Raw genomic sequence first — 12,693 nt, 5'->3', positions numbered from 1 at the left:
GATGTGATGTGAAGGCGAGGGCCGAAGTGATGACGAAGCGGAACGGGAAGTGCCGAAGTGGGTGCTTTTGGGCCTTTAGGGTTAGAAAATGTTGGGCCGTCAATCTAAAGGCACCATATGATTTAGCGAGCTAGACCACCGTGTCCGTGAGATTTCTTTTCTATTATTATTAAATTGGCTTTTAAAAAGATTTGTCTATATCAAAACTATACTACTCCCGTCGATTGAACTAGCGGGAAATACTTACGGGCGGATGAATTGGTAGCATTTCATTTTCTGTGTTAGCTCATCTTTACAAAAATTATAACTTTATAGATGAACTTAGATAAAGATAAACTGTGTATGAAAGTTGTAAAGCACAGAATATCTATATAGATTTGTAGTCTATGATATTTTAATTTGAGGACAGTATGATACCTACAAAGTTAATACAGTGTTTAGATGACTTCACACATTATACCGATTATTTTGGTATCAAGATGGCCTCAAACAAAAATATGTTGAACTATATATATATATAAGGTTGTAGATTTCATTGTTAAATATAGTTCTTATAAATTTATTTTTATATGTTATTGTATGAAAAATATTATAAAATTTTTGAAGATAGCTACGTAGGAGCACCTCTAAGAGACTCTTTATATCTTTCCTAATTTACAGGCATAAAGATTTTGATAAAAAATACCCTCCAATAGACTCTTTGATTGGATATCTAAATATACATATCCACTATTTTGAATTTTGTCGCTAGCCAAGAATAGAGAGGGAGAATGGCTCTCTAGGCTACACACAACATATAGAAAAGTTGTTGGAGAATGCAAATATATAGAAAACGATTTTTACTCAAATGGCTCTTCAAATCATGATTTAGAGAATAGATTTTAGAAAGGCTCTTGAAGATACTCTTAAGAGCAATTGAGACTCCCTATATCCTTTCTAATTGTTAGGAATTAAGGTTTTGGTAAAAAAAACCTCCGACAACTTCTTTAGTTGATAGGAAAAAAAAAAATCTGCCAATTCAACTTGCCGGTAAGTATTTCCCGCTGGTACTATCGGCAGCAGTAATATATTTTTGGATTTTTTTCATTTGAACAAATATTTTTGCAAAAAATAATATAAAAATAAATAAATAATAAAAAATCTCCATGTGAGGGGTAAGATGATCGGCGGATTGGACCGTGAGCGTTTGGGCCTGAAGGATTTGGGCTAGTGCCAAGTGACAGCGAATTGGGCCTGATGGACTCAATGGGAGGGAGTCGTCGGCCCTTGAGGATGCTGGTGGCTGGACTCCAGCTTGTGCCCATCACGCTCCATTTTGAATTGGGCCCGCGAAACGCGAAAGTAGTAAGCACGATGGGACGCCGTGATGGGCAGCAGGGCTTCTCAACTTGTTTGCACCTATGAAGCGTCACTCCGTTCGATTGTACATTTGATTTGAGAATGTGCTACCGGGAATTCATTTACTTTCATGAAATATTTGTAAACCCGTTAGAAAAAACTTCATAAGTGTGGCCAGCTTGAATAATCGACCAGGAATTTGAGGGAAAAACCCATTATATCTCCTTAAACTATCGTTATAGTCTAATTTTTCTCCTCGAACTTCAAAACTAGACATCTTAGCCCCCAAACTCTCGAAACCGTTCAAATTACCTTCTTACTTTAGGGTGGAGTGGTTTTAAAGATGGTTTATCCCTTTTTTTAGTTACAAAAACTAGTAAATATTTGGTAAGTTTTTAAAACCATGGAAAACATCTATACATTTTTTTAAAATACTAAAAATATATAGAGAGAGATTGGGATACACAAAATTCAAATAAAATAGTGCAGCACCATCACCCATAGCCCTATCTCAAGAGCACATCCTGCCATGGTTTCAGCCGCTGCAGATCTACCGCTCGTCTGGCTGAGGAAGAAAAGAAAGGGCAAGCAATGTCAGCATGGAGAGGGAGGAGCGCCGCCAGGGAATGGCGGAATGCCAGAGCGTGCCACGATGAGGATGGGAATGGCCATATCTAGGGGAGCGAGGGGAGGGAGGAGGGCAAGGGGGAGAGTGAAGAGAGAGGAGAGCCACATCACTAGAGGGGAAAGGTAGTGAGATGTTAGTAGGAAGGGAAGAAGAGAGGGAGCGGCGTGGGAGATGGAGGCTAAGAGAGAGAGGAAAAAATATCTGAATAACCCATCGAATTTAACCTTGCACTCTCTCTATTTTTTTAATTGTCATATTTGGTTTGTCCTAAGTCAAACATGTATATATTTCACCATTGATTTTAAAAAAAGTTATATAGTTTCAGGTAATAAGATTTATATTTTTAGATTTATTATGAGAAATACGATCATAACATATAATTCATATATTGTGAAACTATGAGGATTTTTAAAAAATGGTTGGTCAAAAATTACGATGTTTGACTTAGGACAAACCAAATGTGACACTTAAAAAAAAGAAAAGGAAATGTGACACTTAAAAAAAAAGAGGAAGTATATTGGAATAAGTTTTGATCCATTGTCTGCCAGCTGTTGTGAGATATGGAAGTGATAATGAGCTTACCATCAATGGCAATGGCATGCTATTTCCCGTTACAAAGGCACTGATAACTTATCACTATCCGTTTTCATTGATATCCGATCCAGAGTGGCAACCTGTTTGACGAAGCAACATTGACGTACTAATTTGGACGTTTCATCCTGCACTTTTCATCACTACAAGTAACATGTATATACTTTTCACGAATACACAGTAACATACTATATAGTTCAGATAATCACACACATATTCGATCATTGATTAATAATATATTAACAGTCCTTCCTGAACAAATATATTCATTTATTTAGAAATATTATACACCATGCATATCATATAATCCCCTTGTGAAGCTAGCATGCTACACTGAACACAGGATACATGCAAAGTACGCACAAGTCTGAAAACACAGGTTATCAAATGCAAAACTTAACAAGCTTACAATGCAAATTAAACACAGGCACGTAGCACAGCATATATGTAAGGCAAAGAGCTCGATCGATCTATCTGTGTGTGCATGATCGAATCCAGATGCACGCACGATCGTCGCCGTCTCGATCACGTACACGATCGATCATCTAGTTGCTGCCGCCGCCACCGTCGGCGACGCTGAGGCCGAAATGGAGCCGAGGAAGATGAGCCCACTGCAGCATGCACCACGGTGTTAATTATATTAACCAACAGGAAGATGACTAGGTGAGTATTATTATATAGTATTTGAAACATGAGGAATATAATTAAATCCAAAGTCATGTTTTACAACATCAAGTTGATAATCTATATTAACCAACAGGAAGATGACTAGGTGAGTATTATATAGTAGTTGAAGCATGAGGAATATAATTAAATCCAAAGTCATGTTTTACAACATCAAGTTGATAATCGTTTTATTATATAGCCACTATAGCTATGCAACGATGGATCAAGGTGCGTCAAGTGGGGATCACTTCATTCACCAGGTGATTTTTGCATGTTATTCAATGTATCACTAGCTAGTGGAAACTAGAATTGCCCTGTGTGCAAAAACCAATAGTAAATTTATATTTTTCTGATAACCGATCGACAGAGCTAGCTCAACATGTGATTTATTTAGTCACCTGTATCTGTTCATCATAAACATATACTCCACACAGTATATATGTGAAGACTGTGTAGTGTCTTATAGTTATAGCATATATAAACACGCATATATATAAAACATTAGGTCGAGCTCATGTGTGTGTCTCAGTGTTTTCGGACGTGTAGTGGCTTGACCAACCAAATAGATAAACACTCTCCATATTTGATTCCCTGTGTTTTCTCTTTCCTACGTAAGCAAAAAATGTAATGTAGATATAGCCTTAAAACTAGCTTATGTATATGTTTGTTGTACGTACATTGTTGTGGTAATGCCCTACCATAACATGAAAATGTAGCACTGCTGTCTTTTATGGGTGATGTGCATTCAACTAGAGCATAATATTAAACTTACATTCTTCGCTGCAGCACTGAATGCTTCCCTGTGGCTAATCTCTGGGTTGCTCGTCTTTATCCTTTGTATTTCTTCCCTGTTAATGTCAAGAAAGAGGATCTTACAATATAATAAATAGGAATAAAATAACACAGGAACTTTTTGGTCATTTAAATTAATTAGTTTCAGTGTCCACAATAATGAGTAAATACATATGTTATCATTAACGGGTCAAAATAATTATAATTCAGTTAAATTAAATGTAAGTCACATTAGCTATCTGTCAATGTAGCTAATCTAAAACTAAAATTGCATTTGTGCCTTGGTTGATGCACTGAACTGGAGTACCACTAGTTAATTGCTCACAGTATGTAGGTAAGTTCAATTTCTGAAACTTTTGGATGATATCAGGCGCTCGATCTCATTGCAATCAAGACTTAGGATTATAATGATAATCAACTACATTATATTCTGCAACGTGCAAATTAAAAGGTATCACATATATAAAATAATTAAAGGAATCCATATCTTTATTTCTCTAGGCAAATTATTGTGTCAATTCCATTCATTTCATCTACTAATTAATAATCAAGATTTTTAAATCAAGGCTGATCAATTCCAAAAACTAATCGATTGATCTAGACTCATAGGTTGTCATTTATATATTTGAATTTATAGTATTATTCTTGATCTATTAATACTCCTCTTTTTCACAACATTTTCCCAATATCTTCGGACCAATTTGTTTGTCCATTGGGAAATTAAGAGCATAATTGCTATAGTTTTTAACTTTACACTTTAGTGGTGCAATATATATTATTTTGTTATAGCATGTCATTTAGAATCATAAATCAACTAACATAGTCATTTTTATACAGTTAATATTAGTTTTTTTGTGACAAATGGTAGGGACTAGAAAATATGTGTTGGAGGCAAGGTTGTTGGTATCCTTATCTGGATCGTAAAATCTTATCATGCCACAATCCTAGCTACCAAACCAAAATAATAATCATGATCACAACATGTAACCTAAATTTCATAGCATTCCAATCTTATGTGAGAGCTCCGTATGATCTCACAAAATTGTTAACATCATTACATAGGATCCTGATTCGAACAAAAATAGGCCATATGTGACAAACTAAATTTTATTAGTAATATGATATGATTTACACTTTTACAAGTTGTGGTACATTAAGTAATTATTGATATTTGTAACCTTATAAATAGTTGGGTTGCAATAAAGTATTATTCGAAATTAAGCTGGATTGAAAAAGAATGAAGAAGTTCACCCAAGTTTATTGAAAGTTAATTAATTTTCTAAAATGATTATTAGAAGCTTTGATTTTATGAAACATTACTAATCTTATATTAAAATATATACTTGTAAAATTTGATAGGATACTGACCCTACAATAGATCCTACAATCTAGTTATGTCAATCAAAAGATGATCATATCTAGGATCCCGATCCCAACATCCCTTTTATTAGGGTTTTGTATGCAAAAAGGTTTATGAAACTATTATCACTTAGGAAATTTTCATGCAGGAAAAGATTGTGGCTTTGTCTCAAAGACACTATGCTCATTAATTTTGCATAGTGAAACTGCAAATATGTGATTTATCAAATGGTGTTCTAAAGACAAAAATGGAATTTGAAAATTTTACTTTGAGGACACAACATAGTGTCCAACAAATTATTTTTACATCTATATTTGTAGTGTCAACTAAACTTGATTCCAATGTATTTTGTCCCTTGCACCAATAATCTTATTCACACTTTACTTTTGAAAAAAAAACTATGATATATCCTTCTAGTAAAAAATGTATATCCTTCTAGTAAAAAATGTTTCCCATAAAGAAATGGAAAAGACAGGGGAAATTCAATGTAATTTACACTTTAGAAAAATCACAAGAATAAATAACATATGGCAATTTTATTTATGAAAATAAGTTTTAAATTTCATGAGAAGAGTATGAGTTACACTATTGAGTTTGTTACTTGTGTAAAATAGAAAGGAAATCGAATAATTTTAAGGATTGATTTTGCTCATGAAAACTAGCTATATGTTTATAATGTATTGAAAATTGTGTACCTCATTTCTTCTTTTTACCATTTTATAATGTCCTTTTACTAGGGTATTTTGTTGATATACACACCAACACAAGACATGCGTACATGGGGATCAAAAAGAGAGATTGAGAGAGAGAGAGAGGAGAGATAATTAGGTTGTATGAGGGTGCAAAGGACATCTATCAAACTACTGTAGCAAGAAGGAGAACTTAACCGAGCATAACTCAAATGGTTTGGTTCCTGCTCATAATTTGAGGTTGAGTCCCAAGATCTCAAGATCAGACTTATGTGTTCACCTTTCCCCTAAATTTAAATTGTAGGCTAATGCATCTTGTTTGTACTTTAGCTAGAAAGTTTTGCAGATTAACTATATATGATTAGAAACTATATTGTGGCTTGCAATCTCACTTGATAAATCTGTTGTATGCTGATGGGACACGTTGCCTCTTCTCTGGGGCTGGAAACATGAAAGAATAGAATTAAGTTAGATGACCAAAGATAAGCAAAGTAATGACAAGAGGTAATCAACATGCTTAAGCACCGGAGAAATGGAACTTTCTATATATAATAGCTACATATATGAGCATGATAGATGTATTTATCTTTGTGTTCCGGCAATCTTTTGAGAAGACATACGTCTTATTGGTGGCACTTGTGGCTGATTGTTTGACACTGAATACATGGAAGGCGTTCGTAGATTTCTTGACGAGGCTTGCTCGTAGCTCCCAAAATTGTTATATTGAAACCCTCTGTTCTGGACAACCTGTAAGCAAATGTCCATGTAATAAATTATGATGAGAAAAAATGATGTTCACTAATAAATTTACTATATGTAAATTAAAAATATTCTTGTGGGTACAACATCCAAATAAAATAGGATATGATGTGTGAACAAAAATGAACTTGGATTGGTTTGTACCAAGGCCAAGCCCTCAAAAAGTGCCCTCCTTTGTACCTGGACAGAGTCCTATATGTAATTTTTCTTTTTTTTCTCCTTTTTGGCTTGCTGCCTTGTTTTTTGCTCTCTTGTTTTGTACTTTCCCATTCTTTTATTTAATTGAAAAGCAAAAAAAAAGATAGGTATGGGGCTCCCCTGTCGTTTCAGTAAAGAAAAAAAAAGAAAAATCTGAATAATAAAAATAGGATTGAGTATCTATACATATCAACAACTAAGAGGATCTATCACTATTGTTTCTGTAAAAATCTAGTTGATGTGTCAAAATTATTGCATAGTTTATGGAGGGAATCCTTCATGTCTTAACTTGCTATTGCAGTTAAAAGTTAGAACTGGTTATGCACCTGGTTGTCTGGAACAGTGCGTGCCTGCTGGTGGAAAGGACTGAGATCCATAGAGAGCACCATTGTACAATGCCCACATTTGACAGTCACAATGTTGTGGGAACAACTGTTTGGCACATTCACCTGCATGCACATATGCATATATCCATGAATTTATGATACACATTATACATGGCACAACAGAATGTATAGCTGTCTTTTGCCTGATTATTGCCCGTATAAACAAAAGAGTTCGATCAAATAGTATGTACTTCATATATATGTCCTCGAAGATGCTAGATATGATTGGTTAGCTATAAAGATGTCAATGGGGGCCCACGACCCGCGACCCGATGGGTATTTACTCTATTAGGGTACCAATATGGAGTGAAACCAGTACCCATGGGTACACAAGCAGAGCAAACTCTTCACCCATTGGGTACGCGGGTATGGTGACGTTCTAGTAGTCCCCATACCCATTTACCCATGGGTGAAAAATACCCAGCTCAAAACTAAAGAAGCCCACCAGCCACCAGTCCACCGCCAGCTCATACACTGAAACCCTATGTAGTGCTAGCAAAGTACTATTCTCTACTACGTGATTTGTATGGACAATGAACTATTATGGTGTTGTGACTAGTGGTTGTAGCAGAAATTATTATGTTGCTATTTGCTAGGTATATGGTGAGGTGGCTATGTGACGATGCTTGTGAATGGCTATGTGACGATGCTTGTGAATTGCTACTACGTGACTGGTGCTTGTGAATGGTTGATGTTTGGCGGGTATGGGTGACCCGCCGGGTCTAGTTTACCCACCCGGGTATGGGTCTGGGAAAATTCCCCCACCCATCACTGTATATGGGGATACCCGTGGTGTCATATTGTTGTCACGGGGATGGGTCTGAGGAGTTCATACCCGATGGGGATTTACCCATTGCCAACACTAGTTAGCTAGGCCTAACTGTACCATCTCTGCTATATAATATAGTCATTCTCATTCAACAGTTTTTGAAAGACTCCCTCTGAATGAGACTGTCTCCAACAACTAAAACCCAAAAAAGAGACCCATTCCATATTATAGGTCATGCTATGTAAAACGGTCACCCACCCAAATCTTATCTTCTCCGACAGATACCGAGCAGCAACCCCAAATCTCGGCTCCCTGCATGCGCCGGCTGCCTCCCTCCTCGAGGACGCCCGCGCTCCCTGCATGCGCCGCCTCCCTCCCTCCTCGTGTGGCTCTCTGCATGCGCCGCCTCCCTCGCCCTCCTTGTGGACGCCCGCGGCTCCCTGCATGCGCCGCCTGCCTCCCTCCTCGTCTGCCTTGCCGGAGGCGGTAGAGACATCACCGCCAGCCACGCCCCTACCCGACCTCACGCCGCCGGCTACCTCGCGCCGCTCCTCCTCCTCTGCGCCCCGCGCGTCCTCGTCGTGCGAGCTAGCCCGGGTCGGTGAGCTGCCATGGGCGCGGATCCGATGCGAACGCGACCTCGCCCGCGCGGAGCTTCCAGGTGTGGGCGCGTCTCGCCGTCGTCGTCCGCGGAAGCACCTCGCCGTCGTCATCCGCTGCACCCCGACGCGTCCTATGGGCCCACCACTACCAGCACGAGAGATTTGCATCGTGGGTGAGAGACGACACATATTTGCGTTCCGACTCGTTTCGAACGCAAAATGGGCGCTTCGTTTGCGTCTTCCATTGGAGCTTGATTTGGGTTTGCAAAACACTGTGAACTACCTATTATGTGTTTGGGTCACGCTTTGCCTCTTCTGTTGGAGATAGCCTGATGATGTTGCAAATAAAAAAGAAGAGCACTATAGTACGTACTGGGTGAATTAGCTTGTACTAGCTAGGAGCTAGTTAGAAGAGGGAGCTAGGCAGCAAGGGTAAATAAAGTGCATGGTCCAATGGCAGTGCCAGGTAAGAATATGAAAGTTGAACCATGCCTTCATGCACATCCATGTCGTGTTTTGACTATACATGCATGCAACACCTTTTCAGGTGTCTACACCTTTCGAGCGCTAGCTACCTCGCTAGCTGCCGCCAGGAGAGATGCTGCAGCTAACAATTGCATGGTGCCCTGCATCGATCCTCCTACCTCACTTGGACCAGCATAATCTCTCTCATCCGGAGAGAGATGCAGAGAGAGAGAGAGAGATGCATGTCAACATGTGCATATAACGAAGTCATGCAGCCTTATTGAAAAAGAAAAGGCAGATGCAGCGCAGGCATGCCGACAATGCACGCCCGGCGCATCGGTTTCGCCATGGAAATGTCATCGCGAGCAGCTGCAACGTTGTTTGCTACCGCTACGTACGGTTGAGCTGAAGCAGTGGCCTCTCCGGCCGGCGGTCAGTACGTCCAGGTATATATGCAGCACACATGCAGTTGATATATGCATGTGAATATATGTAGCATGAGCATAAGTAATATATACTACTAGTAAACATGGGAAAAAGTAGTGGCATCTTTTTTACAGTTAAAAGTTGATGTCACCCTCTCCTCTCTTTCAGCACAACATCATGAATGATGGATCACATATACTGTAGATATATATATACACAGAAACCTAGCTAGATCCCCCACCTGCGCAAACATCAAGAAAGCGGAAAATGACATGACCAACAGATCCACTTCTCTCTGCACATGTGCGCTTTGAATGACTGAATGAGAGGGAAGCATGATGTCGTCGACTCGTCGTCCCAACTTCCACAATCTTTTACTGATTGGTTATTTGTCGTAAAATATATATATTACAGACATGAAAAATGTAATAGACCTAATAATTAAGGTAGGGTACACTGGGTGTATTATCGCATGGAGGCTAAAGCAATAGTTAAAGAGGCTTTAATCATCAGCAGCATCTGCATGCATGTAAAGTTGATCGCCAGAAATCATTTTGTCAGGAAACCATGAAGCTATGACGGGTTTGTTATTTGATGGTATATGTAGCTAGACAAGAACGCTGTTTTTTTAATAGAAACAAAAAAATAGCCTGCTCATGCATACCATGGATGTCCCCCCTCCCAAAATATCTACGTTTTGATTAAATTACTTGAAATAATGGACCCCCGATCGAAAACCTATTGTTTTGGTCAAACTATATATGAAAAGACTACCATGTACTTCGGTTGTAGATTTGTTTTAATTGTAGTAAATAGTGAACAAAGAGGAACATATATTAGTGTTGGATCTGAAGTTTACATGCATGGATGGTACGGGGGCTAAAAAGACTGAAGGGAATTTCATTCAGTAAATAAACGAAATGTGTATTGAAAAAAAGATAAGGAAGATGTTGAAGAGGACATTTTTCTGTTATAGTAAAGGTGTCCTTGAAGGGGAGAAGGGATAACTAACGCTTTTTTTTTTGTTACAAAAAATTGGAACGGTGGGAAACAATTATATATGCTGTTTGGTCCAGAAAGGTACACAGCTGTATAGTATTGCTCCGGCCTGTTTGCCCTTCATATTTCATGATGCCAAAATTTCACCATGCACTTATTAGAACATTTTCCCAAACAGATTGTTTGGATTAGATTAATCAGCAGGGAGTAGAAAAGGCTTTTTGTAAGATAAAAAACATAGCTATGGTGGAACAACCAGTACCCATATGGCAAGAGCACTTGAACAGTATACTCACCATATAGGTAGCTCTTTAGGGGAAAAAACACGAAAGGAAACTCGCTGCAGAGAGAGAGAGAGAGAGAGAGAGAGAGAGAGAGAGAGCACTTGAACAGGATCACCATAGGCTAATAGCTTCGAAGAAAAAAGAACGAAAGGAAACAACTGGCTGCAGATCGAGAGAGAGAGAGACTATACCACCAGGATAGTGTTGCAATAGTTGCAATTGACATAGCAGGCATGCTCGGATGCAAACTGGGCTGACATTTTTTCTTCGATCTCCAAGTACCCGCCGTCGCCGTGAAGGCGAGATCTAGAGGGAGGGAGGGAGGAAGCAAAGCAAAGCCAGCAGGCGATATGGATGAGCAAGACACGATGCCTCCTGTGCCCTATATATGGAAGATTAGGGAACAGGGAGGGCGTAGCTAGCCCAATTTCCTCTGACCTTCGGCGCTGTCGTCGTCGTCTATGGTGGAATTGAAAGAGGTTTGTGGAGGAAGCAACAGAAGGATACCAAGAAAAAGAGGGAGAGAGAGAGAGAGAGAGAGAGAGAGGATAATAACCTGAATGGGGACAGGGGGGGAGGAGAAAAGGTGTTTGGTGTGGGTTGTCTTGTGGGAGGACAGTGCAGCTGATCTAGTGCAAGAGGCTGGAAATTAAGATCAAGCCACAGGCTACACACTACTACAGAATGAGGCATTGGTCGATGCCCAAAATGGCCAAAAACCTCGGTCTTTTTGCGGCCCGGGGTTAAAGACCCCTTTAGCACCGGTTCGTGTGACAAACCGGTGCTAAAGGGTCCTGCCCAACGGCAACTGACATGTGCTGTCGGGGCAGGGACCCTTTAGCACCGGTTTTTAACAAGAACCGGTGCTAAAGGGGTCCCTTTAGCACCGGCTAGAGCCACGGGCCGAGGCAAACCCTTTAGCACCGGTTTGTGTTACAAACCGGTGTTAAAAGGTAACCCTTTAGCACCGGTTTTTGCTCTGAACCGGTGCTAAAGGTCCGGTTTATAGGACGGCTCCCTCCTCCCCTTTGCCCATTTGAAACCGAGAGCACCATTGTTGTTCTTGGAGCTTCTTCTTGCTTGTTCTTCATTTGTTCTTCATCTCCAACGCCCATCGTTGATCTTCTTCGACTCCGTCATCGTCTCTTCGCGCTTAGAGGTGACTAACTTCAGCCTTTCTTGTCTTTTTCATGTTGTTTTTGGCTTGTGATGTTCCCATCATTTTTTAGCTCAAATCCACTTTGTTATTTTGAATCATTCACATGAATTAGTATCCATATATATATATATATATATCATATTTCATGGTTGACCTAGTTTTAATATATTTTGCAAGAATGAATTATAGTATATTTTTATGATCATAGAAAGTAGGATAGTTCAAATTAATTGGTTTGTTAATATCACTTGATTTATTTTTATTACTACATATAATGTCCATTGTATCATACATGTTTACTAGTAAATGTGGAATTTATAATTGTTTTAAAATTGAGTATGGATAGTAGATGGCAACCGTGACCGGGTCTTCCGTCTCTCAACGGGTTCAAAAGCGATACCGTCCGGAACTCCCTCTCATTACTTGTGGCAAGTGTGGGCAGAAGATTTTGATGGAGTACAAAGTGTCGAAAGAGGGAGTAAACAAGGGTCGTATATTCTACAAGTGTCCAGATCGTAATGTGAGTTATTTCTAGACATTTGCTTATATATGTGCATATTTTTTTAAATGATATTAATTAAA

The 12,693-nt window shown here is 39.1% G+C and overlaps 1 protein-coding gene across 1 annotated transcript; it reads right to left on the bottom strand.

Moving 5' to 3' along the window:
• On the bottom strand, positions 2,787–11,545 carry LOC8086428 (protein YABBY 1). Its single transcript, XM_002459322.2, has 6 exons — positions 11,144–11,545; positions 7,348–7,470; positions 6,685–6,811; positions 6,457–6,505; positions 3,996–4,071; positions 2,787–3,168 (listed from the first exon to the last, which is right to left on the bottom strand). The coding sequence occupies exons 1-6, from the start codon at positions 11,210–11,212 to the stop codon at positions 3,103–3,105; spliced, it is 510 nt and encodes a 169-aa protein (XP_002459367.1). The 5' UTR covers positions 11,213–11,545; the 3' UTR covers positions 2,787–3,102.

This window comes from Sorghum bicolor, chromosome 2, assembly GCF_000003195.3.
Source record: "Sorghum bicolor cultivar BTx623 chromosome 2, Sorghum_bicolor_NCBIv3, whole genome shotgun sequence".
NCBI lineage: Eukaryota > Viridiplantae > Streptophyta > Magnoliopsida > Poales > Poaceae > Sorghum > Sorghum bicolor.
This window is presented reverse-complemented; position numbering and strand designations above follow the sequence as displayed.

Excerpts from the sequence above, each read along its gene's own strand:
- LOC8086428 (XM_002459322.2), bottom strand. The coding sequence starts at position 11,212 with ATGTCAGCCCAGTTTGCATCCGAGCATGCCTGCTATGTCAATTGCAAC. Across the intron at positions 6,506-6,684 it reads ACAAGTGCCACCAATAAGAC|CCCCAGAGAAGAGGCAACGT; the intron begins GTATGTCTTCTC and ends TCATGTTTCCAG. Across the intron at positions 4,072-6,456 it reads GCATACAACAGATTTATCAA|GGAAGAAATACAAAGGATAA; the intron begins GTGAGATTGCAA and ends TGACATTAACAG.